This window comes from Staurois parvus, unplaced genomic scaffold, assembly GCF_062004578.1.
Source record: "Staurois parvus isolate SC_StPar_1 unplaced genomic scaffold, SC_StPar_1.0 ptg000147l, whole genome shotgun sequence".
Classification (NCBI taxonomy): Eukaryota; Metazoa; Chordata; class Amphibia; order Anura; family Ranidae; genus Staurois; species Staurois parvus.
The window spans coordinates 444,581-458,192 of NW_028317943.1; the positions used below are offsets into that span (position 1 = coordinate 444,581).

Genomic DNA, 13,612 nt, shown 5'->3' on the forward strand with positions numbered 1-13,612 from the left:
GGAAATCCCAGGTCACTAGAACAGAGGAAAATTAGATCATCAGTGAAGTGCCAGTAAAATCTTAAATGTGTATGAAAAGAATTGTCATATCCAAAAATACACACCCTCTTCCACCAAGCGAGAGAGGGTGAAAATCTGGAGCCCATAGCTGCTCCAAATCTTTGTAAAAAAAATCTCAATCAAAAGCAAAATAGTTTTGTTTGGCCAGTGGCATCGTCAACTTAATCTTGGCTAAAGCGAATGGGACCATGATACAGTCCGGAGATGACTGTCAGAAGTAGTCTAGAGGAACGACGTATAGCTTAAAAGCCAACTCTCTGGCTAGGAAACCAGGCCATGTGACTCACCTATTCAAGTAAACACAATGGTGTGCAGAAAAATAGCATCAAGTGCTCTGGACTGATGAATCCAAATATAATCTAACAGGCTGTAGCAAAAGGCAAAAAGGCTGATTTAAGAATGTTAACATATTTCATTTGAGAATGGTAACATGATAAAATGTATAAATATTCACTTAAGTTATCCAATCGTGCAGATGAAGCAAACATGGATATTTCTTTTTCATGTGATTGGAATCTTCATGCATTTTATTGTACGAACATTTGCAAATGCTTTACTAAATTGGTCTTGAATATGCCGAAAGTCTGGACAGCAGTAGTATGAGGCATAGTGTTTTTAGGCAACAGAAAGGCATGGTGAAGCTTACTTGCTGATGTGGAGCTTCATTTCTCCACATCGAGTTGGGGATTTGGTAAAAAATAATGGTTAATAGAAAGCTGAAAATTACAGGCAGCTATTTATATTTCATGCAATATGATTGGGAAGATGTCTAATTGGTCCTAAATTAATTCTGCAACAGGACAATGGCGCCAAACATACAGCCAAAGTCAGAAAGAAGTATCTTTAGTGAAAATAATGAGTAGTGGAAGAGATTGCCCCTCAGATCTCTGACATCAGCATATTTGGGTCTTTCTACATGAGGAAACAGAAGCAATTGAAACAGACGGAACCTAAGGTTCCTTTCACAAGGGGCAGAGTTCACTCCACTCAGGAGAGGATGTGCTGGCAGACCTCTTACTGAATCAGAGGTGGACAGGACAGATGTCCGTGTCTTGACATCTGCACCCCTTTAGTTTGTGGCCAGCAGACACTCCTGGCCCATGACCGCTCTATGGTTTGTCCTTTTACATCAGGCTATCTCCGATCCATCACTTTTAGGTCCACAACAACAGAAAATAATGCAGACCTTAATCAGACCAGTCAGTGTACTGTATTTTAGAACCTTGGTTGTCAGTTGAGATGTGGAAGCGTGTCAGAGATTTAAGCTGACCATAAATTGAGCTTTGGATGTTTTGAAATTTTGGACCAATAGGACCTGGCCAGATTGTTATCGGTATGCGGCCATTGCCGCTAGACAGAAGATAATTGTTTGATCAACTTCTGTAGAAGGTTTTATGCACCCAGCGAGTGAAAAATGCTGCTTTTAAGGACGTTTTGGCTTTTTTTTTTTTTCTTTCTTGTGTCTGTATGCCACTGTATGTCAGCCTATGTGTCCATGCACATATTCGTTCAGCATTCAGGAGAGGAGCGATTGGGCAGAAAAAAAAAAAACCTAATGCACCTAAATGGTAGGCACATTTAGCTCTTGAGCGTTCATTCATTTCAATGACCAGAATCAATTAATATTCTGGACAGTGAAATGAATGAATGCCAAAAGGCTTGACGCACCTGAATACATCCTATTTAGCAAGTATATCTAAAGCAAAAAAAATTTTTCTTTGGGAAGAGTAGGAATGGGTTAAAACCTTTGTTGGGTTTTTTTGTGTGGTCAGTGTTCCTGCTGGGAGATAGTGAGAGAGAAATCTAGGTTTGGTTTATATATACTGTAAGGATGACTGAGGCTGGCAGATCTGTTGTAGATTTTAACAGGAGCTGTATAATCTGTCTGTTCTTGTCACAGTAATGACAAATAAAGATGACTAAGTAAGGAGGATTGCTGATTTTCTGATTTTTTTTATTTGCCTGACAATTTACATTTAGATGTGTCGGATCTGCAGTGAATATAAAAATTTAGAAATCCGTTCTGATGCTTGAGTTTAAAAAAAAAAACTAACAAAAAAAATTGGTAACTCGTATATACCAAGTACCATTTATATAACTAATACTTGGTTTGATTGGTCACGTGATTGCTGTACATCCTCACAATGGGAAAGATAGCTAACTGGGTTGTGGAATAGTCGCCAAACGCAGCATAATAAAAGAATTCCTGATGAAAGAAAACCTATCCTAGGCATCAAATACACTGTAGAGCATGTACTTCCTGGAATGAGAGATGAGTTCACCCCCCCGCCTTACATAAAGAAGTGTTAATTTCTTTAGGGAGATCTCAGAGCTGTCTGAGCATTGCTATGAAGGGAGTGCTAATACTGACTTTCTGTATATTTAATGTTTGGACAGGATAATGTAGTTCTACATTTCACACAGAGTGGTAATTTTTGCAATTTTAGGAAGTCTGGATTAGTAACCTTTTAATAGCTTAGTTTTTGTAAATGCTTAACTCGCACTACTTCAATGTGCTGCATAGTGAAGCAAAACTATATCTTTGAAAGTGATGTTTTCACTTTAAAGGCTATTGTTTTTGTCTTTTTTTTAAATATTGTAATGTTCTATATACCTGATGATCCCTATAAATGTGAGGATGTAAACAAAATCTACAGCATAAATAAGCATTCATAACCTCTGCTATTGCCTTGGCCATCATTGAGATCCATACCTTGAGTCACTGAGCTGGAAAGACATGCAACCCATTAAGTGTGAGTAAAGTCCTCATGCGTGTTGCAGGACAGTGCATGGGTGGTAAGTGGCCATCATGGCACAATGTACAGGCTTTCAGGGTAAAATTACAAACCTGAACAATAAACTTCTCTCATTTTGGTCCATTTTGGCCTTTAAATATACAATTAGAAGTGTTATTTCAAATAACTGTTTTAAACCAAACCTAAAGTGAGAAACTGACTCCACATTGCCTGTAGTCACTAAATCCCAAAAATAGTATCCAGGTCTAACGGGTCAGTGATCCTACTGCTACCGCCACAGTAAAGCCACAACTTAGGGACCAGAAATATAAGAAACAGAGGCTTGATGTCCATCTTTACCAGACTTTAAGCCTGCTTTAAGCTATAATGTAATAGCTTAAAGATGAATCTGCCATTTAATCCACCAAATGCTAATACATTTAATATAGTTAGATGCTGGCAAATTATCTGGCAAGATTGTCTTATGGTTTACTAATGGTTTACTAATTTTTTTCCTGAGTTGTAGTAGGATAAATGTGTTGTGGGAGTGGATAGAAATAGAAATTCCAGAGGATGTACTAACCTCTTAACACTTGTGGAAATCATTGGACATTTAAAAAAAAGTTTTTACCAATTTATTTGTTTAAAAAATTATTTAAAAATAATTAAATATTTGTTTTCTCTTTAGTAATTGCAAGCTTTCGAGGAACAAATCCACATGGCTTAACACTGGAAATTGGGGACACAGTTCAAATATTAGAAAAATGTGAAGGTAAGGTTTATTTGTTTAATAATCTAAAAGAATCGCTCAGATTGGAGGAGCTGTAATTTATGATTTTTTTTTGTTTTATGTATGTCTTGGGACATTTATACTTACTGGCTCAAATAAAAAAAAGGTTGATTCTAATTAGAGAGACCTAGGTTTAGGCAGGCTGAACCTTGCAGGGTACCCTGCCAATGTTGACAGGCATGCATCTTGGTGTGGTTCAGCAGGATGGGATGCATGTATGCTTCCCACCCTTTCCTGGCTACTCAGGCTGTGTTTCTGGTTTGAACACTAAGGGAAATATCACCGTTGTCCTCCCCTCCCCTTGTTTTTGATGGGACAAAACACAAAAAAAGGGGGAAAAATGGAATGTTATCTGCATAAAAGTCTGTCATTCTGGGCAGCCTGAAAATGGAGTGAGTGTGTGCCCATGTTCCTTCTGAACCTGGCCACATACCTTTTAACATCAGAAGGGTATTCTGCAAGGCAGTGTCCAAGCCCTTCCCCCTTTCAAGGCATCTTGTCCAATTGTTGAGAGACAGGGACCTTTTCCCCACATCCTGTCCCCCAAAACAGAATTTCAGTGAATCTTTAAGCCCTTTTAAGAATAAGCACACCCAGAATACCTGCCTATCCATGGAAAGGAGTACGGGATACATTACTACCCTTATTATCCGTTCTCAGTAAAAGTTATAAGTAAATCAAACAAACCTATGCTTTGAACAAAGTCATTTAATTACATAACAATTAAAAATGTGTCATTCGAGTCTTTTTCCTTGCTGCCCTGCTGATACTGCCCCACCACACTACCATTGCTAAATGTCAAGATCCCTACAGTGTTGCTGGAATGTAAACACTGCAGTGGGGATTCCAGGTGACATCATTGCTCAAATATGGTCATGAATATATTTGGCCATTGATGTCGCCAGGAATTTGTTTACATTCCAGCAGCACCGTAAAGTTGTCATTTAGCCATTGGGCAGCATCCCTGGGCAGGCGGTCATGGTGGCTTATGATGGATCTATATTGTTGAATGACACTTTTGAGTATGGATTTACAAGGGGTGCGGTTTACAATTTTTTTTCTTTGTATTGTAATGTAGTTAACCCCTGAATACCCAAAGGTAAAATGCAGTTTTGCAGCTTTAGTCTGTTTTAGTAAAACTGTACATATCAATGCAACTACTAGCCAGTAGTAAATTATATCTTGGTTTTGTTCTTCTTTATTTGGTGCTTAATGTTAATTGATATCCCGACTGTTTTATTATCAAAGGAAATCTGGCCCAAATTAGTAAATAAATGAACTTTAGCTGTATATTTTCTTGCCATTACCATGACCCACCTCCAAAAGAAAAACATTTTTCCTACTCCTGACATATGGGGCATTATGTATAAATTGTATTTGTTGTTTGTATCTAAAATAGAGCCAAGAAACAATGATGCACATTACAAAACACACAGACACACACACAAAAAAATATTTTTTTTTTTCAATTTTGGAATGCATGGGGTCTGGTATGATTCAGGAAGTAAGGGGGATGCATGCTGGGTGCTCTGCCATTCCTGGGCCACCCAGGCCACATGCCTGGATAAGGGTCTGGAAGATATATTAAGGGGAACCCCACTTCATTTATTTACCTATTCTTTAATGTCCGTTTTAAAGGTCTGTATGATACTGTTTCATAAATTTCCCAGCAGTTTTAAAGCATCCCCCAAGCATTCTATTTAAAGGATTTGCGTATTTTCAAGGTTTCCCTTTAAATTAAGCTGCATACTACTACTGCATGTGTAGTTAAATGTTTATTTTTTTTTTTAATTGGTACATGCCTGCTTGCAAACTAGCCTTGAAAAAGGACAGAAAAAAAATAGCAAGATCTGTTTTTTTAGACTTGTGGGGTTTGGCATTATGTTTGTGGTGTGCAGACTTCTGCTGAGTTTACTGAACCTCCTGCAAACCCAGCTTTACCTATGTTGTAGTTGTAACTGAAAAGATCTATTGTTGGGTTTTATTTACACATTTTTAGTTGCAGTGTATGTAGTTATGCAAATGCTCTGGCATGTCCTCTTGATATTATGTAGATGGCATGCCAAGCTATGCTTAACCTGCCTTATTTAATGGCATAAAAAATTTATTGATTAACCCAATCATAGCTTGGAGCCTTTTTATTTAACGAAATTCAATTAAATTATGTCTTCATAAATTATTTTTGATTGTGTGTTATTACAGACATAATTACTACAAAGGTATGGGATAGTGGCACTCTCAGCCTTTGTGGTATGAAGTTGAAGTATTGGGGCAGCTCTGCTAAGTATACTTTTATATTGAAACACCGAGTGTCTGCATAACTGTAACCTGTGGGTTTTTTTTTGTTTTTTTAAATGTTTATTTCTGGTGAAAAAAAAAGTAAGGTTACAGTAAGTATGTATTTACCAAAGATCCATTATCTCCTGTGCTCAAAGACTCAGATCAAACAGGCGTTAGTGACAAGCAGCGTGTTGTGTGTTCATCCACTGGTGATCAGAGGTTGTGCAGCTCTATCATGAAGCTGGGGAAGCTTAATAAAACTGTAGAGGAAGATGAAAGAAAGCGCACACAAACCTTGCGCATTACCTCAATAAATAGTGACTAATTTTATTAATAAGGAAATATACTCACAAAGTGATGGTAGAATAGGCATAAGTAACCATAATCCAAACAGGGTTACAGGTAAATCGAAAAGGGGGGGGGGCTAAGGCGTTTCGAAGGGTTCAGTGTCTAAACAGGCTGATCTGCTGTAATACTGACACTCAGTGGCTGAATATCTCCTTGCCATGGGAACTCTGCCATACTGAAGTCTCTATCTGCTCAACCCAGCTCTGATGAAGAAGGGAGCACCCTTCGAAACTCGTTAGCCTTCATCCCCCCCCCCCTTTTTTGATTTACCTGTAACCCTGTTGGGATTATGGTTACTTATGCCTGTTATACCATCACCTTGTGAGTATATTTCCTTATTAATAAAATTAGTCACTATTTATTGAGGTAATGCGCAAGGTTTGTGCGCTCTTTCTTTCATCTTCCTCTAGAGTAAGTATGTATACATACATAGAGTAAGTCATTATGATTGCAGCAAATGTACAGATCTTGAGTTGCCTAACTGTACTTCATCATTACAGCTTGCCCATGCTTACCTTGGAGTTCCAACTACTTCTGTGGTATTACCCACAATAAAAATGAAATGCTAAGTCCAAACCTTGGAATTGTATGCAGATCTGACAACTTGTTCCCTTGTCAGGAGAGAAATATGTAGGCTGCTGCTGACCTTTTAAAGATACTGGCTTCTGTAGCATGGCTACTTTAACATCCACTTCCACTCATTGAGAAGCCATTTCCGGTTGCCTTAAGAGGATGCTCTTTGGTGGCGGAAGAACAGCAAAGTTAGTGTCCCCAATACAGAAGTACTGTGCCGTGATCTGAAATATCAGGGTAATAATGGTCTATGCAAGATTTACCAAAATGTTAAATGAACCAACACTGGTCTGTAGGTAAAAATGCCTCTTAACCACCGCAAAGGTTTTCTTAGCAGCTATAGAAAACCTTTGGATTTAGGTTATTATCATTAGAAGGTTGCACAAGTCAGTAAATACATGCTTTTCCCACAGAATAACATCAGTTCATGAAACAATTTGGTTAGTAAATATGCTCACAAAAATTAAATATTTTATATGATTCAAATGAATAGTGGATTTTCTCATAACTGTAAATGTTTTGCTCCTCTGCTACATGACTGACATACTTGACTTAAAAAAAAAAAAAAAAAAAAAAAAAAGCATACTGACAACCAGGTCAGAGCAATACTGTGATTTACCCTTTTAGAATCAATAAAAATCTAATCTATTTTGATGCCTGCAGGTTGGTACAGAGGATTTGCATTAAAGAACCCCAATGGCAAGGTATTGTAATTTAGTTTACCAATTTCCTATCTGTTTGAAATTGAAAATGCCGCATCAAGCTGTCATCATGTTCTTGTATGTGGATTCAATATTTATCGTGAAACTTAAGAATGTATGTCATTAATCATAATAAAGCGAGTCTAAACTTTATTATAGATAAAAAAAAAATCATACTTACCTGCTTTGTGCAGTGGTTTTGCACAGAGCAACCCGGATCTTCCAGTTCTGGAGTCCGCCGCCGGCGCTCTTGGCTCCTCCTCTTTAATGATTGCCCCCCCATAGGAAGCTGCTTCCTACAAGGGGAACTCGTGTGCTTGATCCCAAGCTCGGCTGCCTGCCTCCATAGACAAAGACAGCGCAGCATGGCCCCACCGCCCACTCTTTTGTCACAGGAATTGATTGACAGCAGCAGGAGCCAATGGCTCCCACTGCTCCCTTTGTTTTGTAAGGATAGAGAGAGTGGAGAGAGTAGCTGCTCTCAGGCACAGCGCTGGATCACAGTCGGGCTCAGGTAAGTACTTAGAAGGGGCTGGGGGGTGACTCTGATCACAGATGGTTTTTTATTATCTTAATGCAGAGAATGCATGAAGGTAAAAATTTAAGCATTTAAAACCACTTCAAACCTTATGGCTGCATGCAAGTTATTCATGAAACTTCGAACTGCCTATGTTTAATTTGGATTTGGCAACATTTACAGTAAGTCCAGCCAAAACCTTGTCCTTAGTCTTGGATAGAGTAGGGAAGGGTTAGAACCACTGTCAAGTTTTTACTGCTATCCAAGTCTCCATTAGAGAGATTTATGCTTGTCCTGTCCCAGACAGAAGAAACTTTCCAGCAGCAACACAGGCAAAAATAACTGTTTTTTTTCTTTTAGCAGAGTAGGGAAAGACTAGAACACCTTCCACATTTTTATTTCTGCGTTCTCCTTGTCAGAATTTTTATCACTTCCTGTCTGGGCAAGGCATTGTCAGCAGGATAGGAAATGAGGGTAAATATCTTTGTCATTGTAAACCCCCATGTTGTAAAACATCCCTTCTAGATTAAAACAGCAACGAAAGGCAAAACATTTGTGTATAAAAACATTTTTTACTGTATAAAAAAACATAATTACCTTTTTTCCCTTTTGTGTAAGTGATCACACACCCTCTGTTTTCAGCTGCAAAAGAGCTGGGGGAGGAGAAATGGCAGAACACTGATCTTCCCAGTGCATGGCTGTGCGGGGGGAGGTCAGTTTTTAATAGGAAAGCAGAGGGACTGGCAGGAACACTAGGGATTTCACTCAAAGAAAGCAATATAAAGAGAACAGGATACTTCTATTTTATATACAAGTACATGGTACAGCAGGCACATATCAGGCATATGAAATGTTGCGTTTACATATTCTTTAATTGGACAGATAGCAGTAAAATCTGAACATCTAATCTTTCTGCTGTAGCCAATACTAAAAATATAGTTTTGGATTGATTGATTTTGTGTGTGCAAGAGAATTTGAACTTCAAGGATAAGTGTGTGTGTGTGTGTGTGTGTGTGTGTGTGTGTGTGTGTGTGTGTGTGTTTTAATACTGAAAATCCAAGAATATGTATTTTTAAAGTATAACTAATTGCAAAACATTTTCTGTTTCGGACTGAATGGAGAAGGATTGGGAACCCCTGTTAGGTTCTGTTTGCTGTCTGTGCCCCCATTAGGGAGATTAACCCTCTCTGTCTTGTTTACCATAACCATTGAAAGTGATAGTAAAAGAAAATCCCAAATAAGCACCGATACAGGTGCTGAAAATAACCCCGCACCCTCGCCACTGTCGCCGCCCCTCACCGCCGCCCTGCCGCTGCCGTCACCTGCCACTGCTAGGTAGTTCTCAGCCTTACCTGAGAAATCGCCAAACGATCCCAGTGCTGGGCTTAGAGATAAGTGAAGGAAAGATGGTCTCCACTCATCTCTATGTCCTGGGAGGACCGGATCAATGTCACTTCCTGTTTCGGCGCCTTGTAAACAAGGCCATTTTTTAATTAAATACATTTTTATAACAAAAGTTTAAAGTGCCCCCGTCCCCCCGTCCCCCCGTGGTGAACGCATACATAGGCCATGCCCACATATGTAAACTATGTTCAAACCACACGTGAGGTATCGCCATGAACGTCAGAGCAAGAGCGATAATTCTAGCACTAGACCTCCCCTGTAACTTTACACTGGTAGAAACTGGTAGAACCTGTAGAAAGTTGAGTTTGAGAGACACTCATGGAGTTTTTTAAGTACCGTAGTTTGACGCCATTCCATGAGTGTGCGCAATTTTAAAGCTTGACATGTTGGGTATCTATTTACTCGTCTTAACATCATCTTTTTCATATTTTACAAAAAAATTTGGGTATATATTGTGTTTTTTTTAATCATTAAAGTGTATTTTTTTCCAAAAAAAATCTTCATTAATTTTTAAAAACCGTCCATTTCGGTTTTTGACCACGTGCATCCTGAATTTTCGGTTTCAGCACCAGAGTTTTTATTTCGGTCCACCACTACTTTCAACCTCCCTTATCCAAAATAAAAAAGGTTTTGCCTATAGTTCTACTTTACGGTCCAATAAATATGCTCTGTGTTCCTTACAATTAGGTCATACAGCACTGGGGATTTTTTTGACTTTTTTGTTTTGTTTGCTCAACATTAAGTGGTAATATCAGTTTATTTAGGGTTTTATATACCCTCTACATGTCTAGTTTTTATTGTAGTCTTCATGGGAAGCACATTTTGAAACTGCAAATTGAATAGCAGTGAATGTCTCTTCACTACACTTTATAGCTTACAATTTCATTTGTCAGATGTGTCCACAGTGCAGTAACAGTTGTAATTTTGCTGGTTCAGTTTCAGTGACATTCTAAGGTCCAGAAAATCCCTAGAGCATTGCCTTTATCATGTGTGGTGTTTTCTAAGCTTTTTCAACATACTGTGTTGTTTTTTAGGGCATTTTTCCTGCAAGCTATGTACATATCAAGAATGCATCAGTAAAAAACAAAGGGTATGTATGTTTGTTCTTAAATAAACAACTTTCTTTTTCTTTCCCTTTATCCTGGCAGCACTTCAGATTTGTCTTGATATATATGTACAGTTGGTGAATGATGGCTTTTGTTTTACTTCTATAGAAAACAATTCTGAGTCATACCTTATATTCCCCCACAATAGCACTGCTCCAGATTTTGTCATGCTTTCTTGTGCCACAGAAAGACAATTTCCTTTTTGGTTAATTCTGGTACTTGCTTATATGCAGCAAACATGCATTTAACATTCCTATTCATTGTTTTAATGTTCATTGTGCTTGTCACCACAACAGCGGATCTGGCGACTTGGATTGAAAATTAGCGACTGTATCTTTGTGAGACTTAAGCTGGCCATAGATGGTTCGAATCTGGGCCGGTTCAGCAGGGACTGTCCGAGATTCGAACCATCTATGGGCAGGCTGATTGTAACCATTTCAATTGTATGACTTGGGTGCAACCAGCATATCGGATTTTTACATGTCATTATTGCCAGCAGCTAAAGCGCTGACAATCACTGTCTTCTCCTGTCAGGGACGGTTCCCCACATCCTACCCCTCCACTGGGAGAACATAATAGCTCCACAGAAAGGATTCCCCCATCGACACTGATATTCATGGAGGAATCAAATGATTTCTGTCCTGAAACCCATGGTTGCAGGAAAACCAGAGTTATACTTACCGGTAGCTCTTTTTCTAGAAGTCTTCCAGGACAGCCCCTTGAGACGTAGAGCTCTTCCATCCGGGACAGGAAACATGTAAGTCCAGAACCTTAAAAGGTGGACCTCCAGGCCTCGCTCTTTAGTTTTCCCCAGGAAGGCACTAAAAGACATAACTATTTATGCATAAACATACATTACCGTACAATAGTTAGGGTGGGAAATCCCAGCTGTCCTGGAAAACTTATAGAAAAGGAGTTATTGATAAGTCTAACTCTGGTTTTCTCAAAAACATCTTCCAGGACAGCCCCTTAAGATGATAATCAAGAACTTACCCACTAGGGTGGGGCAACTGTATGGGAAACTTTGCGCCAAAACGCCTGATCCTCACTAGAATGCATATCCAGGCGATAATGTCTCACGAAGGTAGATAAGCTGGACCAAGTGGCTGTCTTACAGATTTGTTCTGGCGAGGCACCAGTTTTCTCTGCCCAGAATGCTGACCAGGATCTGGTTGAGTGTGCATTAACAAACGGGGGCAGAATCTCTAATAAATTATATGATTCCGTGATAGCCATCCTAATCCATCTAGCTATGGTGGATTTGGAAGCATTGAAACCCTTCCGCGCTCCTGCGAAAAGAACAAAAAGAGAATCTAATTTTCTGAACTCTCTGGACCTACTAAGATGGGCCAAAAGGCTCCTTTTAACATCTAACAAACTTAATCTCCTTGCTTGTGGGAGCAGAACAGAAGGTCGGCAACATTATATCTTGAGACCTATGAAAGGAGGAGGAAACTTTGGGAAGAAACCCAGGATCTATTTTGAGCATAATTCTATCCTCAAAAACTGACAAAAAGGGTTCCCTAATGGAAAGCGCCTGCAGTTCACTCACCCTAAGGGCTGATGTTATTGCTACAAAAAATGCAGTTTTTAGAGTTAAAAACTTTATTGAAGACTTCTCCAGAGGTTCAAAGGGACAAAGGACCAAAGGTTTTAGGACCAAAGACAGATCCCAAACTGGACAGGACCTGACCACCGCCAGCCTGGCCTTGGAAAGGGCCCTAAAATAATCCCTTCTAAACACTAATGGCCGAGGCCTACACCTTTCAAGTGCTAACCAGAAGGCCCTGATCTGCCCCATCCTGGAAGAAATCTAAGACCGCTGGGATATCCGGAGGGCTCCGACCCTTATCCGACAACCAGGAGTTGAATCTTTTCCAAACCTTAGTATAAATAGCTCTGATTACTGGTTTGCGGTAGTTCACCAAAGTCCTCACTACTCTGTCAGAAAACCCCTGAGCTTTCAGGAGTTGTTCTTCAGTAGCCACACCACCAACTTTAAAGTTTTCAAAGTCTTCACCTGAGGGTGCAGCACCGGACCCTGAGAGACCAGATCCTCCCTTTCTGGAAGAGGTAACTGGGAAACCGAGGCCAGGCTCCACAGCAGAGAGAACCATGGTCTCTTCGGCCAAAACAGGGCCACTAGAATGAGGTTTGTTCTTTTCCTCCAGTTAGGCTGATCCTAGCAGTCTTTCAGAAATTTTTGTTGGAAACGCATAACGGAGACTGAATTCCTTGCGAAGGCATCTACACCCAAGGCCCAATCCCACGGATTTAGGGAGAAGAACCGGCTGACTTTCCTGTTTTCTTGCGAAGCAAAGAGATCCGCCTCCGGCATGCCCCATTTCATAATGATGGTCGCAAACACTTCCTGGTTGAGAAACCATTCATCGTGCTTGACTGGATGCTGACTTAGGATGTCCGCTGGGGAATTCTAAGGAGCTTTCAGATGGATGGTAGATATCGAACACAAGTTTTGTTCGATATCGTATGTACTCTCCAGCGCCTCAGGATATGCACAGCCAAAAGGGAAGCCAAGGGTACCAGGACAGCGACAACCAAAGGAAATGCTTCAGGGGTGCAGCCCTCCTCAGACTGGGAAATCAGCCACTGGATAGAGAGAAAACAGGTGGCGCACACACCTAGTGCATTATCCAAGGTGTTCTCACTGTCAATGCGGTCAAATGGCTGACGTGTTTCGGGGACAAATCCCTTTCCTCTTCCCTTTGAGGCATCAACAGCAAGGCTCCTACTTTCCATTCATCATACATCAGCATCAGAGGTTGGTCATCAGCTCTGAGGAAAGGGATTCGTCCCCGAAGAGCGTCAGCCATTTGACCGCACTGACAGTGAGAACACCTTGCCTGCCGTTGTGACCATTGTCATTTTTCTATGCTTTTTAGATACATGCTTCGTCTGTGAGTATGTTTTTTTATTCTTTTACTCCTACAATAAACCTTGGATAATGTACTAGGTGTGTGCATCACCTGTTTTCTCTCTAACAAGTTTTGTTCGGCCCAAGACAGTATGCTTTCCGCAATTGCTTGGAGAGGAGGACTTCTTGTTCCCCCCTGTTTGTTGATGTATGGCACCGTAAC

At 40.0% G+C, this 13,612-nt stretch overlaps 1 protein-coding gene across 2 annotated transcripts in view; it reads left to right on the forward strand.

Moving 5' to 3' along the window:
• Positions 1-13,612, forward strand: part of DOCK4 (dedicator of cytokinesis 4) — a 409,224-nt gene that overhangs the window by 130,617 nt on the left and 264,995 nt on the right. For both annotated transcript variants that reach the window (XM_089673954.1, XM_089673955.1), the window contains exons 2-4: positions 3,484-3,567; positions 7,450-7,490; positions 10,443-10,498. In XM_089673954.1, coding sequence (XP_089530080.1) covers positions 3,484-3,567; positions 7,450-7,490; positions 10,443-10,498 — 181 coding nt within the window. The remainder of the gene's footprint in view (positions 1-3,483; positions 3,568-7,449; positions 7,491-10,442; positions 10,499-13,612) is intronic.